The sequence below is a fragment of the Astyanax mexicanus genome, chromosome 23 (assembly GCF_023375975.1).
Source record: "Astyanax mexicanus isolate ESR-SI-001 chromosome 23, AstMex3_surface, whole genome shotgun sequence".
In the NCBI taxonomy this organism is placed as follows: Eukaryota; Metazoa; Chordata; class Actinopteri; order Characiformes; family Acestrorhamphidae; genus Astyanax; species Astyanax mexicanus.
The window spans coordinates 30,757,452-30,784,935 of NC_064430.1; the positions used below are offsets into that span (position 1 = coordinate 30,757,452).

General features: G+C 38.0%; 1 protein-coding gene across 2 annotated transcripts in view; it reads right to left on the reverse strand.

The window, feature by feature from the left end:
* Window positions 1–27,484, reverse strand: part of LOC111191148 (uncharacterized) — a 106,880-nt gene that overhangs the window by 60,713 nt on the left and 18,683 nt on the right. The window contains exon 1 of one of the 2 annotated variants that reach the window (XM_049471319.1): window positions 15,651–15,704. The exons of the other annotated variant lie outside the window; for it this stretch is intronic. Within the exon in view, the coding sequence (XP_049327276.1) occupies window positions 15,651–15,702 (52 nt within the window). The 5' untranslated portion in view covers window positions 15,703–15,704. Of the gene's footprint in view, window positions 1–15,650; window positions 15,705–27,484 lie in introns of those variants that run through there. 2 annotated transcript variants of the gene reach the window in all.

Here is a 27,484-nt window from a genome sequence, read left to right on the forward strand (position 1 = left end):
AGATCATGCTGCTTCACCATCAGCAGCCGGAGTCCGAGAAAGTACAGTTGGGGGGTCATCATTGACAGGTGCAGGTCATCTCTGGGTGGGTACAGTAGGTGGCGCTGTCGCTCTGCATCATTCCTACTGTTTGCTAATGTATTAGAGCTGGTGATCCAGCGCTTTTGTCCAAGTGCACTGAGATGCTACACAGTGATGCTGCATAGGTGACTGATTTAATAAGAGTCTGATTTCACATGTATCAGAGGGGGCAAGTGCTGGTTTTCTCTCTCCTAGTGTTGGGGATATTACGAGTGACAGGAAGAGGACTAATGAGGGGGTGGGGTAATTGACCTTGTAAATTGGGGAGAAAATAGGATAAAATTATTGGATAAGAAAAAAAGAAAAGGTCATTAAAGTGCTGCAGCTTAAACTGAGTATTAAGCAGGCCTGAGTTTATTATAGTACAAATTTTAAAGTTCTGCTGCTGCTCTTTCATTCACAGGATTTTTTAGGCCTGTCCTGATTATTGTGTCATGTGTACTTATTACTTTTGTACTGATCTCAGTACTGCCCATTATGGACCCAGAATAGATAAATCAGGTTTGACATTGAATGAATGAATGAATGAATGAATGAATTAGCACATTAAAGTGGCAGTCCACAATAGTTTGTGTCTGAAAGCAGAAGCATTTCTGAGTGCAGAAGGGATTAAAAATTGTATTTAATGGTACCAGTGTGCTGGAACCATCATTCCTGCTATACCTAATATATTAATTCTAAAAACTAAGGTATCGGGTCACTTTTCGCAGGAGTTCTTCTGGCCACTTTACGCGTCTTTACGTACGTACGTCAGATGTACAGCCTCTAAAAGAGGATCCGGCTCAGTTTTACTGAACGCGAGCGGCTGGTGGAGCAGTGGAGACTTCAGAAGAGGAAACTTAGAGTTCAGTAGCTCATTCACTCATAGTAAAAACAAACTGTGTAGTTAAAGTGAAGTTTCTGACTGAGTACGCTCTCTCTTTCTCTCTCTGACTGAACATAAACTGGAATCGGATTCATCCGCTCTGAAAGGAGACCGCATCACCCGTCCTGTTTAAAATGATTTTTCCACATGCTCAGTGCAATTACCCATTCTCACCAGAGAGGGCCCTAAATCCCAAACCTCACAGACATCAGCTTTAATGTGAAGGAGACAGCATTTTGACTGTGTTAAAATAAGACCAAAAAAGTTTATTTAATGTATGTTTATTTATTCAGCAAATTTTAAAAATATACATTCCAAACACACTGTCAAAAATGCATTATTATTATTATTATTATTATTATATATTATATAATCATTATTTTAATAGATAAAATGGCCCTAACATGACAATAACATCTTATATCACAATAATGTTCTGATCAATACAGCGTTCAAACAAAAGCGGTATGGTGACAGGCTTACTAAATGGTTTACACCCAGAATGCACTGTTGGAGAATGTAATCTGAGTTGGGCCTTATCATCCACAGGAGGTCAGCTTAGCTTTAATACTACAAAGACTTGGAATCGACTCTTAGAAGACCAGAGACAAACTGAAAAAAATAGCTGATTTTAAATGTAAAACATTTTTATTTACACAGGCCTACAGAGACTTGAGAGTGCTGCACCACATCTATGCTATTTCATTATTTCTTTGTTATATTTGATTAATGTAAAGCATATTAAACTGCCCTTTTGTATTACATATACTGTATAAACAAACCTGCCTTGCTTCCAACTCATTAAAAATTTAATGTACAGCAATTCATACTGAAATAATGAATACAGGACAATTATATATATTTTTTGTTTTTACAAAAACAGCTCAAACAACTTCTGTGCAGCTTATAGAACTTTACATCCAACATTTATTAGCATGTACAAAATAGTAAATAGTAGAAAAACATATACTATATGAACCAACTTCCCTTTACTGTGAGGTAGTTCTAGAAAATGCACATTTCATTCATTCATTTCATTGTCTGTTAAAAACACAGACACATATCCACACACACACACACACACATATATATATATATATATATATATATGTAAGGTTTGTTGTGACGCATTTTGCTGTATTTGGGGTTTTCCAGATTATATTAATAAACCAGACTCGATTATTAATCTCAACATTCAGACTTCATTTCCTCATCACACACTGCAGCAGAGAGTTACAGCCACAACACGTTCACACCACATCCATGAATAGACACATACATAAACCACTAAAGTCATGCGTCATTCTGTACACTTTATATGCCCATAATTGGTGTTTCTTGTCTAAGATGAATTTCTCAGTGGGTAGAATGAATAAGCTTTTCTCTATCACACTCTGTGTTAAATAAATATGTTCAGAACTCTATATATGTCATGGTCAGAACAGAATAGCAGACAAGCGCAGATACTGATAAAAACAAAGTATGTTTATTATAATAATAAACAGATGTAATCAGGGTCGATACAGAAACAAGGGTGATCACCAGTAGACAGAGCAATGAAGACAAAACCATACCATAAACGAGAGACAGTCCAGAGTTCATACACAAGCAATCCAGTATCAGAGATAATCCAAGAGGCGGTGGTGAAAGCACAGTCCAGGTCATACACAAAACAATCCAATATCAAAGGCAGAGGCAAGAATCGGCGTCGAGAAACAAAAAGCAAGGTCATACACAAAATAAACTGAGACAAGAGATAAGTAACGCTTTGTACGAGGATAACCTACAATACGCGGCGTGGTAGTCTGTTTGGCGTGCACCTTTATAGTGCCAGTAATCAGTATTCGGGACTTCCAGGAGGAAGCAGGTGAGGTGTCACGTGATCAGGTGAGTGCGTGATGTCAGCGGGTGGTGCATTCTGGGTAGTGTAGTTGTTAACCTGAGAACCTCCGTTAGAGCTTGGTGTGGAAGGGACAGAGGAGCTAACAGCACTAGACGTGACAATATATTTAATTCTAAGTGTATTTTCCTTACAACAACACTGAACAACACTGAATCCTCTGAATTACGAGATCGTTTAAGAGTCGTAATTAGAATAATGCTACAGGTTAGCTAATGCTACAGCGCACTAAACTGACGTCACAGAACAACAGCCCATTATGCTTGTGGGCAATGGCACTGATATTAAACAGGCTGTTCAGCTCTGGTCGGATCAGGCTTTGGTTTATAAATCTTCTTCACAGATGATCATTAAAGTATTTAAAGAGGTGAAAAAACTTTTAGGTGATGTTGAGCAGTGTAGCCTGTGTTACCTGTAGAGCTTGTAAAAGGTAGGTAAGAGAAAGGAGAGAAAATGAGCATTAGCTGCTGAGTAGGGCTCAGTCCTGAATCAGCGCTTCCCAAAAATATTATTATTATTTAATTACAGCTCATCTGATCCAACTAATGAACTTTCTGAGGAGAACTGGGAGTGTTACAGCAGGAAAACACTATAACCAGCAGCACAGTGTTAGTCCAGAACCAGCACTGAGAACCAATGAGCAGCTAATGCTATACCTGTCAAGTTTAGGATTTAAAAACTTTAAAAAGGAACATTTTCCGCTTCGAGCTGTCCCACCAGCCCAACTGAGGTTCAGTATCACTTACATTTTAGGAACAGGTTTACAAGAAATCTAAAATAGCCACCTGTGAATCCCTAACTAACTGCAATTAGATGATCAGAATCTGATAGGTCTACTTTTGTTTACACTGAAATGCTGTGGACATTCCTACATATGTAATTCTTTAAATACAGCCTAAATGAAAAAACACTTTTCTAGATATTTACAGGAAGTCTTTACTTCTCCTTTCATCCATCCATCCATCTCTCAGCACTATCCTTGCGAGAATTGCCACTTGCAGCAGGCTGGGTGGCAGTTCTCGCGAGATTAGTGACATTTCAGTTTGGAGAGGCAAAGAAATGTTTTTTTTTATTGTGATATAATACGGGAAAATACTAATACGGGAGGACGGCAGGAAAGAGGGGTAAAATACAGTAGTTTCCCAGCCAAACTGGAGACTTGACGGGCATGGCTAATGTTCACTTACTCTTCTTATCTTGACCTTTTACAAGCTATAACAGAAGCTACACTGCTCAACATCACAGGACTGAAAGTGTGTTTCATCTCTTTCAATACTTTAACGATCATCTGTGAAGAAGAAGAATAAACCAGAATGTGATCCTTCCAGAGCCGGACGGCCAGTTTAATATAACTGCTATAGCAGATATCCCAAGTTGTAAAAGTTGATTTCAGGGAGGTTAAAACACTGCCCGCCCACACTAAAAACTGATTGGCTGTCTCACAGACTCTTTGCAGAGAACAGGCCAATCAGAACCCTCTCTGTTTTCTATCTCTCCTTCCCATACGCGATTAAAGAAAAACAGGTTGTCGCCTTGTTCTCGTTCTGAATTCCGGGAGATTATATGTGACTCGCGGGCATCAGGGAGCCGCTACCGAAATGCGGGAGACTCCCGCAGCTTCAGGGAGACTTGATTTGTCTGCTATAGCCCGCTAGCTTGTAGCCCGCTGTCCTGTAACATCAATACAGTGCACAATAGCATTAGCTTACATGTGCTCTACAACAATAAACAAACTTGTTATTCAGAGGATCCAGTGATGTAGATCTTAAGAGGATCCAAAAGGAAAATGTACACAGAATACTTATCTTACAGGGTTCTAAACATATTTATGTACCACACAATGTGAAATAAATATGTTTACATTCAATTGAGAGATTCATCTTAGACACAGAACTCCAAATATGGGCATTAACAACTTGGCATCAACTACAGAACGACACAACGACTGCGGTGGTCTATATTCACCTGACTTTTCTGAGTAAAATGGCAATCATTAGCTAAGGTTCGACTCTGTAATGTGCAGTGTAATGAATTGCTGAAATTGTACTGTGGATTAACAACAGGATCGTTCTGTATTTCATAATACTGTTAAATAATCATACCTCACATGTAAACAGTAAAGCAGCCGGTTAAGCAAAAGCAGTAAATAACTGTAATTTATTAGCTTAATAGAGCATAATACTTTAAGTCCAGTCACTATCAACATTAACATAGTACTAATAATTATACACTGTCAAAAATACTTTATGGGGTATTGGTAATAGTTGACTGACAATAAGAACAAGTTGCTATTATTATTTTTTTTTTACTGTAAAGAGTAAAAAAAGTGCTGGCTGAGATCTGCAGTGCAGTAAATCTGTGTTGCATTAATTTTTTAGTGCAACAGAAAAACAGGCAGAGGGCATGCAGGGTATTTTTTTATGTTTTAAGAAATGACATCACCTGTTTCGCTCTGCTCAACGCTGGCAAATTGTGGTCACATCGTGCAGCTGCAGACGCTGAGGGTCGTCTGCTGATAATAGATGGGGGTTTTGAAAAACACGTCATGTATGCAACCAGTGTCAGAAAATAGTGCTTATTTTAAGAAGGATGGGGGGATGGGGGAATGGGGGGTGGGTGGGTGTAAGTGAGAAAGTAGAGGAAGGTGTGGGTGCATGAAACCAATTTCCTTGGTTGCATGAGATCATGCCAACCATTTTGCAGTCAAAGAAAAAACAAGTTAAACCTTGACTGTGAAAAGTGCTAGAAAGTGCTAGAATCAATTCTTCTGGTTTTAAGACTTTTGTTCTAAAATAAAAGTCTAAAGCTTTTAAAGCTAAAGATAGAAGTTATACTGCACCATGCAAATGATATCATCAAGACAGAACACTAAAATAAACTTAAAAATGGAAACAGGGACTAAACTATAGAGACGTAAATGTAACAGATAAAAAAGTATTATCGTTTGGAAACACTATGATCTATAACCTGTTCAATGTAATCAGAAACTGATCACCTCCTTTATCTTAAACAGGATGTTGGACGTTCTCTGAGGCTGAAGAGTCGTATAAGTCATTCAGTCGCACTACTGAATACGGCTCGAGAGGTGCTGAGGGCTGTTTATGATCTGGATCAGCGGTTGTGGAAGGAGATTTGATGGAATCGTACTCATGATCTCCTCTCCCGACAGCATACGGAGAACCTGTATATAGACCACAGCATGCAGAGCCATCAACACTACAGTAACTATAAAAGCAAATGAATAGTGTGACTTTAGATCAATTCCATAATGCAATAAAAGCAAACATACATTTATAATATATATATATGTACAATATATTACACAAAAAAGTGTTATCACTTACAATCACCATCAAGAGCATCTTCTTGGTTTCTGGAGATGGAAAATAATGCAACATCAAATGATGGAATCAGTAAAATCTAATATAATACTGGAATTAATACTGATTTAAAATAAAAAACACAGTATACCTCTGCTGCTGTACAGTCTTACATCCTGCAGGAATAAAATACATTAATCAGATTATTAGAATAGCAAATCCAAAACTACACAGATGTAAATGAGCCAGTTTTAAATCAACACTCTTACAGTCAGTTTCCTGGACAGGATTCCTGCCTGTGAAACTACCCCATGATGTTAAATTAACCCTGGTGTTAGATTTTACACAAGTAGGGATGGGACCTTTCTGATTAAATATCAGTATCAGGTTCAATATTTACATTAAACAATGTATCAAATATCTGAGGCAGCAATAGTGTATTGTAACGCGACCCTGGTGACATGAGTTCGATCCCACGTGAGGTGAGGTGTGGTGTGTTTATTTATTTATTTTTTCCTTTCTTCTTGGTTTTACCTGCTTTGAATTTAACTGTTCTGCAATGCGCTCTTTGCACAACTACTTTCGCATTCTCATCAGTGCTGCTCCAGCGTTTCCTGTTTGGATTTTCTAATACACTCGTTATGGCAGTATTATCAGCTGGTGTTTAAAAGAGCTTCTAAAAATTAACCTCAACGTCGAGGAGACCAGTAAAGCCTACCACTAGAAAGCTAGAGAAAGGCTTTAAACTATATGCATCTTCATACCTACACACTACGAAGATTTTTTTCTTATATTTTACGTTAGCCCACACAGCTCAGCATTAGCTAGTATAGCTAACTAGCTTGCTAGGTGCATTACTGATAGTTGTTAGTTTCTCCTGTTATCAAATGGAAGTCAGTGTAATAAAATGCTAGTAATAATAATAATGCTAACTATAATAATCATCATAGACAAATGCTAGCTATAATAATAATAATAATAACAATAATAATAATAATAAAAATAATAATATCTAGCTATAATAATAATAATATTAATAATAATAGTAGTAATAGTAAAAATAATAATATCTAGCTATAATAATAATAATAATAATAATAATAATAATAATAATGCTAGCTATAATAATAGTAAAAAATAAGAATACAAATGCTAGCTATAATAATGATAATAATAATATCTAGCTATAATAATAATAATAATAATAATAATAATAATATCTAGCTATAATAATAATAATAATAATAATAATAATAATAATAATAATAATAATATCTAGCTATAATAATAATAATAATAATAATAATAATATCTAGCTATAATAAAAATGCTAGGTGGTGGATCATTCAGGCAAGTACCTTTAGCTGATCTCCTATCCCAAACACGTGGAGCCTGGGTGCTGTCACGTTAATTATTCCATATTCCAATTATTCCAAGCAGTGGCACTGCATGCTTTACCAGTCGTCTCCAAGCTTCTGATGTTTTTGATTTAACCAGGTAAAAAAAAATTTACGTTTTGCCTATACAGGCGAATGTAAACAATACAACCGGAAACGTCCGAGCCGTATTATTTGAAAACGGAAATGCATCAGAGCCGTGAGTGCAAGGAGCCCATTGGGTTCAACAACCCTCTGGGCTGGAGAGCTACTAGTCTGTAGCACTCCATCCCATTACACTACATTTTCCAAAACAGATTTCTTTTTTTTTTTGTGGCCCGCCACTCAATGACTTGGAAAATATCTGGCCTGCAGCCAAACTTAATTGCCGACCCCTGTTTTAGTCAGTTACATTTAAAAATACACAGAATGTCCAACCAAAGTCAGAATCTGCTTTAAAAAAAACTTCTTAAACTTTTTTAACTAAGAGAAGAACACACACATTTCTCCCTGATCAAAGCAGGTTTTAACCAAAGCACACTCCAAGATCCAATCAATTTTAAAACTAAACACTTCTACAGTATATTTATGCTGTAATTTCACACTCTGTAAGTGCAGATAAAAAAAAAATTCTAAATATGGTGGTTCTCATTCCTGGTTTTACAGTACCTCTGAAATTGTTTTTTTCCTGGTGTAAATTCAAACATTTTTATTTTTTGTTAGTGGAAATGTATTCTTTTTTGTGCATTGGCATTTCAAGATTTAAAGTTTAAAACTAGGACTTGAGTTGAGGCCTTAGTATCAAAACTTGAGACTTATTTGTTACTGGCAGCATAAAGGACATTATCTTACACCCTGCGCAAGGCATGTCCCAATGCTTATTACTATCTCACACCCCGTCAACAGAGTATTTTAAGGAATATATCTTCGCTGATGGTTGTGGTGGGTTTGTAAGTGAGGTTTGTTCATGCAAACTCCTGAAGTGTTGCTATCTTGGCAACGGAAAACGCAAGTGCTCCACTGACTGATTTGGACCCTGACAGACATCCATACTAATCTTGGCTACGCAGATGCACTTGATACACACACAACAATAAAACAGACCACAAAATAAAATAGCGTTGCTTTTCCTGTACATGACCTGCTTACACACCTTCCCTCTGCTCAGAAGTGCAGAAGCGCTGCTTCGTTAAAATAGCAATACACCAAAGCTCTTAAAGGCAATGGTAGGTGACACGCTGATTGGTTTATTGCATGTTATGGCCAAAACACAAAACCATTATTAATTAAGAGAATAATTACAAGCATTTTGCATGTTTCAAGCCACACAAGGTGTACTTTTCCCGTCATTACGATAGCAAAGACACACTGACACACACCCTCTAAATCAAGCACAGTGCACAGTTGACTGCTCGCGTATAGATCGCTAAAATAGGGCCCAGTGACAGGTTCACACCTCTGTTATTACTACTACTACTACTACTAATAATAATAATAATAAAATAAGAACTATTTAAAATAAGTGAGACATAACGTCATTTTACAATCACAGTATCAGTACTAGTAATAAAAGTGCATTACTATTATGACCCCTAAAGTAACACTTCATCATAAGTGTACATACTGCTGTCCCATGATTTCTGGCAGGTGAGAGTAGATATGAGAGTGAGGAACTGGAGTGAGTGGGGTGCAGTGTACTGGTGTTAATGGTTTATAGAGGTAAGCTGTGTGTGTTCAGTGTGATTTACCTGCTGAGAGAAATCTCCTCTTTCTGATAAATACAACCACTCCAACCAGCAGCAGCAGCACACACAGCAGCACCGAGACCCCCACATACACGGCTACGGGAAGACCACCAGAGAGAATACAGCAGATCAGATTATGTACATTAATACCCCCACCCCAATCATTCTGATATAGATCACTAAACAACTCACCAGGCAGCTTATCAGGTTCATTAGGAGTCACATTTTTTTTGTCAGATATTTTGGTGGTCTCAGTTGGCTCCTCTGTTGTTTTGGGGATCTTAGTTCGTTTCTCAGGTGTTTTGGTGGCCTTAGTTGGTTTATCAGGTATTTTGGGGGGCTCAGATGTTTTGGGGGTCTCAGGTTTTTCGGGGGTCTCAGGTTGGTCAGTAGAGTGAGGAGGTGTGGGATTGGGGATGACGCTGAGTGTAACGTTTTCTATCACCTTCCAGTTTACTGCAGATTTACTCTCTCTAACACTTGTGTCCATCTGTAAAGCACAGCGGTACTGACCTCTGTCTGAACTCTTCACCTCACTGATCTTAATGTTGTGAGTGAACTGACCTGTGTTTAGATTTAAGAGTCTGAGCCCCAGTTTTTCCTGCTCATCACAGTGATTATTAAACCCCTCTTTATCATATGAATAAATGCAGGTGCTGCTCTGATTTACAGTTTTGATCCAGTAAACAGTGAAAGAATTTATTTTATATCCTGGTCTGAAGCTGAAACTGCAGTTTAAAATCACAGATCCTCCTTCAGATACATTCACTGAAGATCTTCTGTCGAGCTTCACTGCAGAGAAAAATACTGATTATTAAAAAACAGGATCTTCACAAGATCAGAGTCAAGTTTATTTTATCAGGTTTCTTCCACATGATAAGAATTTGCTTTCGCAAGTGCACAAGAAAAACAAGACAAGAAAAAGTATGTGAACCCTTTTTCATGGTTTTCTGCGTTAATGTGTTTCATCGAGATTAAATGTATTTACAAATATTATTTGCCTAAAATAATAACACAGCAAAAATTATGATCATTCATTTATTCACTGAAAACAACCATAAAATTATCATAGTGCTATTGGAAAAAGTAAGTGAACCTTTGAGTTAATGACCTTAAAATAGCTAATTAGAGTCAGTTGTTAGCATACCTGCAGTCTTGCTAGTTTGGAGGTGTGGACCAGAGCTAATTTGACTGATAAATATGTGACTGACATATGTGAGCCATGCTGTGCTAAAATGAGCTTTCAGAGGATCTACGATCAAAAGTTGTTGATTACTCAATGCTGAAAAGGGTTACAGAGTGATTTCATAAAAAAATCATGAGTCTACAGTAAGGCAAATGATCTACTAATGGAGACAATTTCGGACCATTTGAAACTGGGGCTACTCTGCCAAGAAGAGGTCACCAAGAAAATGACCCCAAGAGCACAATAGAGACTCATTAATGAGATGAAGAAACAACCCATAGTGACAGACAAAGATTTAAAGGTATCATTGGTACAAATTAATTCCATCTCTGTTCATGAGTCTAAAATCCAAAACCCTCGAGCAGGCAGGGTGTCTATGGCAGGACATCATGAAGGAAGACTCTGCTTACTAAAAGAACATTGCTGTATGCCTGAAGAGCACACTGACACTCCAGCGGTACTGGGAAAATATTTTTGGACAGATATTGCTGCGCTACATCTGGTATAAAAAGGTACAGCACATCACCAGGAAAGCAGCATCCCAACTGTAAAGTATGATGAACGGAACATCATGATTCCAGCCTGCTTTACTGCATTAGGGTCTGGCCAACTTACAATCATCAAAGAGAAGATACATTTCCAAGTATATCAAAATATTGAACAGGATAAAGTTAGAGTGCCTGCACATCAGCTAAGACTCTGTAGAAGTTGGGTAATGCAACAGGACGATGACCCAAACCACTGGAGCATGTCCACAATGGTATGGCTTAAGAAAAAACAATATCCACCTTTTGGAGAGGCCAAGTGAGAGTTCACATCTCAGATGCTAAGTTTCACGCCTGGTGCTGCAAGCACTCCTGTCACTTAACAAACCTAGCTGGACTTGTTGTTGTAGTTATGCATTAATTTGAAGAGAAATGTACACTTGAGGTGCTCAAGGAATATGACGTAGCTAAATCAATTCTGCAGGAAGAATGAGCTAAAATTCCTCCTGAATGATGTGCAGGTCTGATCCAGAGCTACAATGAAGTGCTTGGTTGAGGTTTTTGCTGCCAGGGGGTTCAACCAGCTGTGAATTCCCAAGGTTAACTTACTTTTTCCACCACACTTAGAAAGTGCTGAATGATTGTGTTTAATAAAGACCTGCAAGGTCATATTTTTATGTTATTATTTTAGGCAAAACTTTTGAACTTTTGTCAATACCCGTGACTTGGATGAAGATCAGATTACACTTTACGACAAATTTATGCAGAAAACCATGACATTCCAAAGAGTTTAAATACTTTTTCTTGCTACTGTACAGATTTTTCTCATATTAATAAATAAATATAAATAAAAATATTAGCAGAGGACAAGATAGGACAAGATTCAAAGATATAGAATGACACTATAGTGATAAAACACTAATGCAGTTTACACTTAAATATAAAGGTACTACAAAATGTTCTTTGGGCAATGCTATAGTAGAACCTCTCTGTGGCAGTGGTGGCTCAGCAGTTCTTGCTAGAGGTGGGCGATACCGGGAATTTTGGTATCGATCCGATACCAAGTAAACGCAGGGCCAGTATTGCCGATATCGATACTGATACCGATACTTTTTTAATATTTATGCTTTATAGATCCAAATGATCCAAAAACCTAGGATATAATTTCACCAAACATTGTAAGTGATAACAAAATACTTTAGTATCACAATCAACATTTTTTGTTTAGAAACAATGGAACAGTAACAAAACAAAGTTTAAATATAAAGTAAAAAAATATTAAAAAATAAAATAAAAATTCTCCCCTCACTAGACATCTTTTCTAGTTCTTTCTTTCTTTGTTTCTTTTTTTAATAGAATTGTCATTTGGAAAAACAATAAAAAATAAGGAATTGTCTTCCTTTCAGTGCAATTCAAATGCAAGTTTTTCTTAAATAAACAGAGTGTAAAAAAATATCACTCAACACTAATCTCCTGAGGTAGAGGCCTGTGGACACGAGGAGAGCGCTGAGTGGGCGGGGCCAGGCTGAGCCTACCTGCGTGGGGGTTTGGCTGGCTTTGCTGAGCCATGTGACGCATGTGCAACAACAAGAGACCAGAGAGTAGACTGTGGTGAATCTCGTGCGCAGCAGTCAGTGCGGCAGAGAAAAAAGCTTGAATATCGATATTTTTAAACGAGTATTGCTCAATACCAATACCAGCGTTGGTATCGATATTATCGATATTTGGATCGATCCGCCCACCTCTAGTTCTTGCACTGGGTTAATGAAAAGAAGGTTGTGGGTTCAATACCCAACCTTTACAAGCTGCCACTTAATGCCATTAACCCACCACTGCCCACTGTGTGTTCCATCTCTTTAAATGTGTTTAGTTCAATATGTTATTATTAATGTTATTATTTCTGTAAAGTATAATGTTATTATTTCTGTACAGTAAAATATAAGATTTAAGTGGGTTTAACATTTCACCTGGGGTTTATTTTTAGGAAATAATGGCCCTTTTGATACATTACAATCAAGTGCTAAAATTAATATTACTTTCTATTTTTAACATTTTTTTACATCCCAAAAAATACTTATCTGTTTTGTTTTCAGTTTTCTGTCTCGCTTTTCTGCCTGTGTTTCTGTATGTTCTCCAGTCTGCTTGTTTTCCTCTCCATGTGCTCTTTAACATCATGACCACCCTCTACCTCTCACCTGTGTCTTTGTTACCCTGCCCCCTCCTTATCTGCCCCAGACGTTCCTTTGTTCTGGGATCGTGCTTTGTTTGATCCTCTGTGTATGTGATGTCGTTTGTTATACTGAATGTATTGTGTTTTATTGACTTTTGTTAGTATATAGTTTTGTCAGTTTAGTCTTATTTTTTGTTTGTTTACTAAATCATTACAATAGTGCTGTGAAGAAGTTTTTTTTTTCTTTTGTTTTTAACATTTTAAGTGAAAAAAATCAATCCAAATTAACTTGGCCCTATTACATGTGAAAAAGTTGTCGGCAACAACTGCAATCAAGCTTTGTCTATAGCTGGTAATGAGTCTTCCACAGTGTTGTGGAGGAATTTTGGTCTATTGTTCGTTACAGACGTGTTTTAATTGAGATACACTGAAGGGTTTTTAAATCGTGAACAGCCGGTTTAAGATCGTGCCACAGCGTCTCAATCAGATTTATGACCAGACTATGACTCGGCCACTCCAAAACTTTTATTTTGACTTATTTTTGTTTGGTTGAGCCATTCAGAGGTGGACCCGCTGGTGTGCTTCAGATCATAATTATTATTCGGTATTGTTAATTATATATTAACAGGCAGTGGCGTGCACAGACATTTTGGGGGGTAAGTGCTCAGGGGGGAAAAGGGCACTTTTTAGCGCACGTGGAACACTTCATTATAAAAACAATTACACGCAGGTGTTGAATGAAATTTGACTTTTATTTGTAACATTCTCTAAACGTGAGTTTTCAATGGAAAAATGTCACACCACCAACTGATAAAATACATAGTAGTTTGGTGCTGTATGAGACATTTTACTGCACAACAAAATGATTTCACGTTGGGTTTAGAGGGCAAACGGTAGAATTTTACTTGATGTGTATGTTACCTGGCTGGTGAGACACGGGGGAGAAGAAGCCTATCTGTTGCCGTGCGTGCTGTGCTGAAGACTCGCTGAACTGAACTGCTGCTGCTGCAGCGCATCTAGTGTGTCACGTGACAGAAGAAGAGAGAGGTCGGGTGTGTGCGAGCTGATTTCAGGGCATTCTGTTTTCACTCGTTTTTAATCGCTCAGGTTTTCAAAATATCATTTTAAACCGGCCTCAGTAAAATCTTAATAATAATAATATTTAAAAAAAACGAAGTTTCAAAAGGGCACTTTGGTTGATAAAGGGCAGAGTTAATGTCTATGTCTGCACGCCTCTGTTAACAGGGACCCCAAGGCTCTCAAAAGGTGGGGTGAAATAATGTTTTTTCTACCGAAAAAATTAATGTAGTAGATGATGAATAAATCACATTGTTTGTTTTAGTGATATGTGAGAATGAGGAACCGTTCAAACATTTAAAGAACCAAATAAAGTTTTTTTTTAAATATGTAAGAAAGTTTTTTTTTTACATTTTGGATTTTTTGTAACAGTGTCAAATTACTACTGTTAATATATAATATAACAATAATAATAATAATAATAATAATAATAATAATAATAAATGCAATAATTCTGTAATATTCTATTTTGACATTCTTTTACACTCCATAACCTCTAATATATGATTCTTTTGGGAACAAAAAAAAGTGGTTCTTCTATATTATCACACAAAGAACATTTTGAGCCCTTTTTAACAAGTTTAATAAAGTGGTAATAAGAGAAAATAAAGTTACTCACAGGATGGGTTCTGAACAGCGATGATGTAAGACTGGATAACGTTGTTGGGAGATGATTTAAAAGGGAAAAGGAAACCAGGATCCAGAGATTTAACACAGGAATAATATCCACTCTTCTCTACTTCCAGTGAGCAAACAGGACCAGACTGAGAAACTTTATCCTTTGAGCAAAATGAGGGTTTCTCTAAATCATCATCCTCAAGCTTAGTTTTACCAGTCTCACACTGTACTGAGCAGCTCAGGTCGATCTTGTTGTCAGATTTTGTGCTTCTCTGCCATTTGTTTGTTTCACACTTCAACTCTAGTTCTTTATCCTCTGTTTTATAAATGAAGTGAGTTTCCCCTTAAAGAAGAAAAAGAAATGATTGTAAGACAGTATAAATATATTTGATTTCACATATTGCACTAATAAAATAGAGACACTGGAACAGAGAGTAATGCTGGAGTATCATTAGTGTCATATCATTAGTATCTACGCTCTCAGAAATAAAGGTACATGATGGTGCAAATTATACAAATTACATGCTCTTACTTTGTGGGAACCTATAGGTAGAACTATGTTTCCTAGAGTACACAATATTTCCCTTAAGGTTCAAACAGTACACAGGGTACACTTTTCTCCCTATAAGAAAATAAATCTGTATTCTGAAGGGGTTCTGCCACAGTGACAAGTGATTTTACTGTTCTAGGTACAGGATGGTACCATTCCTTCTAAAAATGTACAATAGATCTTTAAAAAAAAAGTCATATAGAGTAGTGTTAGTAACTAAAACACCATGTAAAACAATAATACAGTCCTACTAATATAAAAAGAGAATATTACTCACCACAGCATTCAGTGAGAAACACCAGCAGGAGAGTGAACTGCAGCAGCGCCATGACTCTACTGCTCACACTTTACTAAAAAAAGCAGAAGCAAGAGCTGCTACTAATTTACTTCACTTCCTGTGCCCCCTCCCCCTCTATATTCTTCATTTGTACTTATCAGCAGAACTGTGGGGAAATATTTAATAAATAAATATATGTATTTTTTTCTGTTTGTTTGTTTTGGATATGATAATCTCTAATGTGTAATACTGAATGTACAGTGCCTTTCGAAAGTATTCACCCCCCTTTACATTTTTCACATATTGTTACCTCACAACCTGGAATTCAAAGGGAATATTTGAGGGTCTGCATCATTTAATTTACAAACCATGCATACAACTTTCAACATTTAACATTTTTGTTATTGTGAAGCAAACAACAAATAGGACAAAATAACTGAAAACATCAGTGTGCATAACTATTCACCCCGTAAGTCAGTATTTGGCACATTTGCTAATATGAATCAAAGTTCACCCTATAGTGACTTAGAACAACATTTGCAGAATTACAGTTAATCACAAAAACACAAAATATATATATTTTTGTACTTCTGTTTATTATTAGTAAATACAACCAAAGGTGATTTTACAACCTAAACATGTTACTTCACATTACAGTTACTGTTGTTAGAAAAAATTATGCATACAATGTTTGAATTAATTACATATGACAAAAAACTGATCGGTTATAACCTAATATTTAAAATAATATAACAGATGTGGTTATTATTATTATTATTATTATTATTATTATTATTATTATTATTATTATGTATTGGCATGTCAATTCTGTTGTATATTTACATTTTCTCCCCTTTTTAAAAAAACTCAGTAGCGTTTGGTCCTGTGTTTTAAATTATGTCTACTGAAAGCACTTCTTATGAAGGGGTCCTTTTATTAATATAATGTAACTACCTTTTCATAGAGATTTTTGGCAGCAGTTAATGTAAACGTTAGACAACCCAAACCCTCCCAGTCTGTTAGCAGAACAACACATTACCTAAAAGTTGTTTTATTTCAGTATATTGTCATTGTTGCGATTCATTGCTCTCATCTCTGACCTCACGTGTAAAGCCGGAGTTCAACACCCCGCCAGGAAAAGCACCTTCTCTCAGGAGCGCGCACCCACGTTTTCTTGGCTTTAACTTTACTTGGAAATACCCAAGATACTGTTCTAAGCTACGCTGAACAAATAAGGAAAAAGAAACGTCACCTGCAGCCTCTCCTGGGCGGGGGTGCTGAATTCGGTACCATAGTAGTGCCTAAATCTGCACCCCCACCATGAAAAGCCCCCCCCTCTTTGCAGTACTTAGATAACTTCACTTAGAAACATGCTCCTGAGAGGGGCTGCTTTTCTTGGCGGAGGGGTGCAGATTTCGGCACGCTTTCAAAATAAAAAGTTATTTAAAAATGATTTCTGCTTTTTTTGCGGTATCATTTTTGGGGGGACAAATCCACCTATCTCTAATATTCCATACTGGTTCCTACACCAATGCAATAGCTGTAGTAATTATTTGGGTAGTAAATAACTGCACCTGCACAGCCATTTAGCTCAAACACAATGAGTATATTTGATAGTTCGCATTGGATCGAGACCGGATCACATTCTTATCACAAACAGAACCGTTCCACTGTTGGTTTGAACTGAGACCTCTCAGTTGCCGTTGTTTTGGTGTGCGTCCGAGTATGAGTACTGTATTCAAACCTATAAAAGCAAATCACTGGTTGGAAAAACGCCCTAACTGTGTATACTTGCACCAAACATCAGTCTGGACCATCTAAAAAAAAGTCATGGTTCAGTTTATTCAGACCAAAACCTCTTTTGGTCAGATCCAATTTAGTCATTTTATTACATTTTACACCTGCTATTTTGGTCCAGACCAAACAAGGTATATGTTTGGTCTGGACAGGCAGCTGGGTTAATGAGGAGAAACCTCAAACCTCAAAAGGGTGACCTTATCCACACGTGTGTGACACCAGAATATCAGCAACATAGAGAACAGACTGAGAGATTACATAATCTAGAGTTTTCTCTGTACAACTTCTTTATTTTGTCACTGTCCAATGAAAAATCTCCTAAATGGTGACTGTAGAGGAAAAACGTTCTTAACTTTAAATGGAAGTCAATGTAATACAATATAGTATATTTCAAGTAATTGCACAGCATTTTTATTGAAACACATTACATTACATTACATTACATTACATTACATTTGGCAGACGCTTTTGTCCAAAGCGACTTACAATAGTCAAGTACAATGTAAAATAAGTTTGAAGGTAAAACATCTTTGGATAGGGATAAAAGGAGGACAAAGGGGAATAATAGGATAGAGGAGTGAAGGAGGGGAAGAAGGAAATGAGGTTAGAAGTAGTTAGTGTGTTAGAGGTGTTAGGAGAGTAAGTGCTCTTTGAAGAACTCTGTCTTCAGGAGTTTATTAAAGATAGTGAGAGATTCTCCTGATCTGGTAGTAGAAGGTAGTTAGTTAGAGGTGTTAGGAGAGTAAGTGCTCTTTGAAGAGCTCTGTCTTCAGGAGTTTCTTAAAGATAGCGAGAGATTCTCCTGATCTGGTAGTGGAAGGTAGTTTGTTCCACCATTGGGGAACTCTTTATGAGAACAGTCAGGATTGCTTTGTGTGAATGTTTGGCAAAGCGAGGCGACGTTCATTGGAGGAGCGCAGCGGCCGGGAGGTAGCGTAAGCCTTCAGGAGCAAGTGCAGGTAGGAAGGAGCCTGTTCTGTCATCACCTTGTAGGCGATTGCAAGAGCTTTGAATTTGATGCGAGCATCAACTGGTAGCCAATGGAGCTCAATGAGCAGCGGGGTGACATGTGCCCGTTTTGGCTGGTTGAAGACCAAACGTGCTGCTGCATTCTGAATCATCTGGAGTGGTTTTACTACACAGGCCGGGAGGCCAGTTAGCAGGGCATTGCAGTAGTCGAGGCGTGAGATGACGACCGCTTGCACCAGGAGTTGGGTGGCCTGTTGCATCAAGAACGGTCTAATTTTTCGGATGTTATAGAGCGCAAAGCGGCAGGACCGAGCAACTGAGGCCACATGGTGCGTGAAGGAGAGTTGGTCATCAACCAGAACACCCAGGTTCCTAGCAACCTTTGTCGGTGTGAGAGAGAGAGAGAGTCGATACTTATAGAGAAGTTGTGTTGAAAAGATGGTTTTGCTGGTATAACCAGAAGTTCAGTCTTTGAGAGATTTAATTGAAGGTGATTGTCCTTCATCCATGAGGATATGTCAGAGAGACACTGCGATATCCGTGCAGAGATTGAGTGATCTTCAGGTGAGAACGACAGGTATAGCTGGGTGTCATCAGCAAAGCAATGGTAGGAAAATCCGTGTGAGCGGACAACCTGACCAAGAGAGGTGGTGTATATGGAGAAGAGAAGGGGTCCCAGTACCGAACCTTGGGGAACCCCAGTGGATAAGGAGTGGGCTGAGGACAGCTGTCCTTGCCACGACACCTTGAACGAGCGCCCAGTGAGGTACGATCTGAACCATGACAGCACATTGTCTGCGATCCCCATGTTTGAGAGTATAGTTAGGAGGAAGTCATGGTTGACTGTGTCAAATGCGGCCGAGAGGTCCAGCAGAATGAGCACTGAGGACTGACCTGCAGCTCTGGCAGTTTTCAACGCCACCAACAACATTAGTTACAACAGAGACTACTCGCCAACTCTTGAGCAACAACCCCATAGAAACAACCTGGAATACCATAGCAGCTGCCCAGCAACACCATTTTTTTTACCTTGAACTTCTATTACTCTTTAGACATCATTATTGTAAGTCGCTTTGGACAAAAGCGTCTGCCAAATGTGATGTAATATAATGTTATGTAAGACCACTGCACAACCAGTTAGCAACATTACAGCATACCATAGCAATCACCTAGCAACCATTTAGCAACTCCATTCCAACAATTTTAGTGTGGGAGGTTTCATTGGCTAAATTGGAGCAGCCTGGTGGCCAATCTTCATTAGGTTCAATTAGCAGGGTAAGAGCACAGTTCTGCTCTAAATATTGCAATGCACACAACATTATGGGTGATATACCAGAGTTCAAAAGAGGACAAAGAAGACATCTGTGAACAAGACAGCAAGTCTTTGTCATGTATCAAGAGCCACGGTATCCAGGGTAATGTCAGCATACCAGCAAGAAGGACCAACCACATCCAACAGGATTAACTGTGGACGCTGTAAGAGGAAGCTGTCTGAAAGGGATGTTCGGGTGCTAACCCGGATCGTATCCAAAAAAAACATAAAACCACGGCTGATCAAATCACGCAGAATTCAATGATCTCCTCAACTCTCCTGTTTCCACCAGAACTGTCCGTCACCACAATCAATTATTGTGATCTAAAACCATGTGTTTCAGTTTCATTGTCCAACCCCTGTACTTAAACAGGTTAAATAATTACCTGTGGTTGTGTGCTATACAGCTCAGATGTGTAGATAACAAACAATTTTCCAGTGTAAAAAATGTGCAGCTATTTACATATATGTTGTTTCTTTAAACAAATGACAATGCTAAATAAATACACTGCATTCCAAAGTATCATAAAGATTTTTTTTTTGTTCTTTAATTAAACTCATGGTATTGTGTCTCAGGGCTCTTTGGCTCACTGAAATCAATCTCAGACACCTCTGACAGTTAGTTTGCCAGGTGAGCCCAATTAAAGAAACACTACTAATAGCAGGCCACAGGTTTTAAGCAACATGGAAAAGAAAAAGGACCTCTCTGCTGCCGAAAAACATCAAATAGTGCAGTGCCTTGGACAAGCTATGAAAACATTAGATATTTCACAAAAACTTGAGCGTGATCATTGTACTCTGAAGAGATTAGTGGCTGATTCAGAGCACGGATGAATTTGTGCAGATAAAGGCAAAATGAGGAGGATTTCTGCCAGGCAAATTCATTTGATTAAGAGAGCAGCTGCTAAAGTGCCATTACAAACCAGCAAACAGGTATTTAAAGCTGCTGGTGCCTCTGGAGTCCTGCAAACCTCAAGGTAAAGGATCCTTCAAAGGCTTGCAGTTGTGCATAAAACTACTATTTGGCCACCTCCAACCAGAGCTCAGAAGCAAAATCGGCTGCAGTGTTTCCAGACATACATGAAGACTCATTTCCTAACAGTCTTGTTTACTGATGAGTGCTGTTTAACCCTGGATGGTGCAGATGGATGGAGTAGTGGATGATTGGTGGATGGCCACCATGTCCCAACAAGGCTGCGACATCAGCAAGGAGGGGGCGGAGTCATGTTTTGGGCCTGAATCATGGGGAGAGAGCTGGTAGCCCGTTATAGGGTCCCGGAAGGTGTGGAAATGACTTCAGCAAAGTATATAGAGTTTCTGACTGACCACTTTCTTCCATGGTACAAAAAGAAGAACCGTGCCTTCCGGAGCAAAATCATCTTCATGCATTACAGATACCTCTGTGTCATTGGCTGTTATGGGCATAAAAGGAGAGAAACTCATGATGTGGCTCCATCATCTCCATCTATGTTAACATGTAACTTGGACTGTTAGGATGTTGTTTTTGTTCATTGTATATTGTCATTGTTGCCAATAAAAAGCACCTCCTCTCAGGAGCGCGCACCCACGTCTTCTTGGCTTTAACTTTACTTAGAAAATGGAAATACCCAAGATACTGTTCTAAGCTACACTGAAGTATTAAGGAAAAGGAACGTCACCTGTAGTCTCTCCCAAGGGGGGGTGCTTTTCTTGGTGGGGGTGCTGAATTCGGCACCCCGGCCAGGAAAAGCACCCCCTCTCCGCAGCACGTATGCATCATCTTCTAGACAAAAGTGGAGATAATTGCTTTAACTTAACTTAGAAACGTGCTCCCGAGAGGGGCTGCTTTTCTCGGCGGGGGTGCAGATTTCAGTGCATTTCAAAGTAAACGTTTATTTGCAAACAATTTCTGCCTTTTTTGCAGTATAATTTATTGGGGGACAAATCCACCTGTCTCTGATATTAAGCCCCCCCCCCTTTTCTATGCCAATGCAATAGCTGTAGTAAGTGATTTGCAGTGTAATACAATTGAAACACCCCACCAACTACATTAGTTACAACAAAAACTACTCTTGAGCAACCACCTAAGGCCCCATAGAAACAACCTGGAATACCATAGCAACTGCCCATCAACACCATTTTTTTTTACCTTGAACTTCTATTACTCTTTAGACATCATTATTGTAAGTCGCTTTGGACAAAAGTGTCTGCCAAATGTGATGTAATATAATGTTATGTAAGACCACTGCACAACCAGTTAGCAACATTACAGCATACCATGACAATCACCTAGCAACCACTTAGCAACTCCATACCAACTACTTAGCAACACCATAGCAACCACCTGGCATACCATACCAACCACTTAGCAACATCATGGCAGTCATTTATTTGTATATTAGAGCTGTCAACGTTAAGGCACATGGTTAATTAGGAATCAGTAATTCATTATTGTTTATTTATATATAATATATATATATACAATAAGCATATATTGCAACTTTAAAATATTAAATTTGTTTACATGTGTACATTTCTGTAAGAAATGTGTGTGTGCTAAACTTGTTTTAGTGTAGTAAACAAACTGCTTTAATAAGAAGATTATTACCAATCAATTAGTAACCAAACAGAAGAAGGCCAACAAATTACAGGGGTTGGACAATGAAACTGAAACTCCTGTCATTTTAGTGTGGGAGGTTTTATGGCTAAATTGGAGCAGCCTGGTGGCCAATCTTCATTAATTGCACATTGCACCAGTAAGAGCAGAGTGTAAAGGTTCAATTAGCAGGGTAAGAGCACAGTTCTGCTCAAAATATTGCAATGGAAACAACATTATGAGTAACATACCAGAGTTCAAAAGAGGACAAATTGTTGGTGCACATCTTGCTGGAGCATCTGTGACCAAGACAGCAAGTGTTTGTGATGCATCAAGAGCCACAGTATCCAGAGTAATGTCAGCATACCACCAAGAAGGACCAACCACATCCAACAGGATTAACTGTGGACGCTGTAAGAGGAAGCTGTCTGAAAGGGATGTTCGGGTGCTAACCCGGATTGTATCCAAAAAACATAAAACCACGGCTGATCAAATCACGCAGAATTCAATGTGCACCTCAGCTCTCCTGTTTCCACCAGAACTGTCCGTCACCACAATAAATTATTGTGGTCTAAACCAGGTGTTTCAGTTTCATTGTCCAACCCCTGTACTTAAACAGGGTTGTGTGCTACAGCTCAGATGTGTAGATAACAAACAATTTCTCAGTGTAAAAAAGTGCAGCTATTTACATATGTGTTGTTTCTTTGAAAAAATGACCATGCTAAATAAATACACTGCATTCCAAAGTGTCATAAAGATTTTTTTTTGTTCTTTAATTAAACTCATGGTATTGTGTCTCACGGCTCTTTGTCTCTTTGGACAAGCTATAAAAACATTAGATATTTTACAAAAACTTGAGCGTGATCATTGTACTGTGAAGAGATTAGTGGCTGATTCAGAGCACGGATGGATTTGTGCAGATAAAGGCAAAATGAGGAGGATTTCTGCCAGGCAAATTCATTTGATTAAGAGAGCAGCTGCTAAAGTGCCATTACAAACCAGCAAACAGGTATTTAAAGCTGCTGGTGCCTCTGGAGTCCTGCAAACCTCAAGGTAAAGCATCCTCCAAAGGCTTGCAGTTGTGCATAAAACTACTATTTGGCCACCTCCAACCAGAGCTCAGAAGCAAAATCGGCTGCAGTGTTTCCAGACATACATGAAGACTCATTTCCTAACAGTCTTGTTTACTGATGAGTGCTGTTTAACCCTGGATGGTGCAGATGGATGGAGTAGTGGATGATTGGTGGATGGCTACCATGTCCCAACAAGGCTGCGACATCAGCAAGGAGGGGGCGGAGTCATGTTTTGGGCCTGAATCATGGGGAGAGAGCTGGTAGCCCGTTATAGGGTCCCGGAAGGTGTGGAAATGACTTCAGCAAAGTATATAGAGTTTCTGACTGACCACTTTCTTCCATGGTACAAAAAGAAGAACCGTGCCTTCCGGAGCAAAATCATCTTCATGCATTACAGACACCTCTGTGTCATTGGCTGTTATGGGCATAAAAGGAGAGAAACTCATGGTGTGGCTCCATCTTCCCCTGAGCTCTGGGAGGCTATTCTGACATCAAGCTAAGAAATTCAAGCAGAAACTCACCAAAAACTAAGTTCAATGGATGCACGAATTGTGATTTCAAAGAAGGGTTCCTATGTCAACATGTAACTCGGACTGTTAGGATGTTTTTGATTGAAATAGCTTTTGTTGTCTGTGAATGTGAAATCCTCCTAATGCTGCAAATTCAACAAATGATTATTTTTAGTTCTTTACAACTTATACAATGTTTTGAACCTCTGCTGTGCATAAAAATGTGGCATTTTGAGTTTTTTCTTTTTATTTTTGTAGAGTATTATCTGTTATAATCGGGAGGTTTGTTCAATAAAATTCCGTTTATACTCTAACGAGTGGTGACTTATGAATTATACTGGCTGTCATTTGCATCGACTAATTAGAAAAATCAGGGGGAAATATAATTTGCATAATAATTTGGAATACTGTGTATATATTTTTTTAAAGTTTACTTGGAGAATAGCTGCTGCTTTTTAATGCTTTTATTGTGAACTTCTACTTTTCTCCCCCTCAGTTTCTCCTTCCAGCAAAATTGGGGCCTAAATTGTTTGTGCATTGTAACCAGAACTATTTGATTCATTCGTATATTATGTGTTATGTTTGTGTAGTAATGTAATTATTACAAAATAAATATAATTATTCTAACAACTAATGTTATGTTGGTGACTGGTCAGACTCTGGTCCTTCAACATCTGCCAGAAACTCCTGCTGATGTTCTACCAGTCTGTGGTAGCCAACGTCCTCTTCTACGCTGTAGTGTGTTGGGGAGGGACACTGGACGACTGAACAGGCTGGTCAGGAAAGCTGGTTCTGTGCTGGGACTAGAGCTGGAGTCCTTAACACCACTGGCAGAGAGGAGAGCCCTCAGTAAGCTGCTGAACATCATGGACAATGTTCACCATCCTCTGCACAGCACCATCACCAGGCAGAGGAGCTCATTCAGCGGCAGACTGCTGTCCCAGTCCTGCTCCACAGACAGACTCAGAAAGTCTTTTGTCCCTCAGGCCATAAGACTGTTCAACTCCTCTCAGCACAGCAAACTGAAGACTCTGTTACTCCTTTTTATTCCGGCAACTCTGGCCACACCATGACCACACCCTCAGCTATGGTCACACTCTCAGTCTTGCTGATGCCTATAACACTATTTTTACAGTTCTACCCTATTTTGCACTAGTAGTTCATTCACTAGTTCATTCATCTACTGTTTTCGTATCTTTTGCACTGCTAAATTAAAATTATTATATAACTGTGTATGTCACGTCCTGGTCTTGTCTCATGTCTCTGTGTGTTATTCCCACTTGACCTGTGCTCCTCTGTGTCTCTTGTCAGTAGTTTTCCACCACGTGTTTCTCATTTGTAGCTCCGCCCCTTCCCCAGGTGTTTCCAATTCTAGTATGTTTCCTGTTTCTTTATATAGATCCCCTGTGCCACTTTGTCTCTGTCGGTCTTTGCACTACCCTCCTTTGTTTTGTCGATCTCGTGTTCTCTAGCTTAGCCCTCGTTTTCTTAGTCTTAGCCCTTGTCCTTTGTTTATCTTCTTGTTATTACTATTTCTAGTTCCCTGTTTATTTCCATTGTTTTCTCCCTTGCCCTGCTTAGTTTAGTTTTCCTAGTCTTGTTTAGCTTCTTGTTTATTTCCTTGTATATATTTATCCCTGCCCAGTTTAGTTTTGTATTTATTCAGTCCCTCGTTTGTTTCTTTGTTTATTTACTCCCTGTTTGTTTATCATTAGTACTTCTTGTTTTGTTTAGTTTATGTTCTCTAGTTTCACTGGTTTGTTTTGGTTTTTGGTTATTCATTTATCTTTGTTACTTGTTTACTTGTTCCTTGTTTCTTTGTTTACTTGTTACTTATTTATTAAATTATAATTTATTTCACCCTACCTGCACTTGCGTCCGTCTCCTCGTCTCCCTGCCTGGGTCAATCCTGACAGTGTATTTGCACTTTCTGTATGGCTGACATCAGTTATCCTTACCTTATGCACATTACAACTGGTGTTCACTGTCTATTCTGTTCAACTGCACTACCTCCATTTTACATCTCACACACACACACTAAAGACTGTATATTTATACTTTTCATTCTATTTTTTTATTTTATTGTATTTATATGTATCGTTATATTTTATCTTTTTGTAACTTTGTGTACTATACATACCTGCTGCTGGATGTCTATACTTTCAACCCTCTGGGATCAATAAAGTATCTATCTATCTATCTATCTATCTATCTATCTATCTATCTATCTATCTATCTATCTATCTATCTATCTATCTATATTTATTAGCAGTAAAACTTGTCCCACATTAAAAAAAGTATATTTTACAGAAAACTGTGACTCTACAGTGATTTATTGACTATGGATTAATCAGGTTTAATGAATAAATGAATGACTAAATGAAAGTCCATTAATGTGAATGTGATGGCATTGTTTACTATATGTTGTAGTTGTGTTTATATGTGTATTTATAAGTATAACATGTGATTGTTATTTCTTATGTATTAAATGTTTGGAGGATCTCAGGTACAATAGCTTCTAGTAGGATAGCAGATAATGGGGACCCAAATCAAACAATACAACAATTTCAACTCTTTTAAAACAAAACAATACAAAGACTCAGTGTTTTTTAATGTATGTTTTATTTAATCATGATATTTAAAAAAACGCTTTAAAAACACGTCTGAATTTTCTTAAAGAAGCACTAAACCCCCTGATTTTTGCTGACTCCACTCAAAACTCAAATTTGAAAAAGGCTAAAAAGGGAAGGGGTAGTTTGGGAGGGGCACTGGGTGATGTATGGGTTTAGACGCAGGAGAGTTGATTGGCTGAGCTGCAGCAGCAGCAGTGTGCCTCTGATAGTGGTGAGACACAGATGGTTGGATGCCAGCAGAAGGGGGCGCTATTATTGGTAGACTGATCTGCATATTGTGATGTTTCTGCGTACCAAAGTACACAAACACACAATTTTCACCCATAGCACAGCTGTACATGAGAGGCCGCTGTTTTATTACCACTATAAAAGTGTTTTTTAAAGGTTAGAAAATGTTTATAAAAATGTAATCAGGATTGGTATGTTTTATTACTTCAAAGGAACACATTTCAGCTATTAATGGAAAAAAAGATGGTTTAGAGTTTAGTGGCTCTTTAATAATAAATTTTAAAAAATGTTGCTCTTTAAACGGGTGTAAATTCATAATTGCAAATGCTATTATATTACAATTTTATTAATAAAATATAATGGCCTTAAAATGACATTAAAAGCTTATATTACAATAATATCCTGGAGAATATACCGCATAAAAAATTCCACAAAAATGGAGTTATGGTGACAGGCTTTCTAAATGGTTTAGTCCCAGAATGCATCACTGTTTAAAGAGTGTAATCCGAGTAGGCCTCAAAAATCCAAGGTTTAACATGGTGGAGCAGCTTTTAGCTTGAATGCTACAAAGACTGAGAACTGGCTCTTATTTACAGTGTTGCACTACATCTATTCTATTTTATAATTTTATTTTCTGTACATATTTTGTAAATTACCTGTTATCTTTGCTGTTTTTATGTTTCTTTTATTTATGTAAATCACTTTAAACTGCCTTTCTTTGTGAAATATGCTATATAA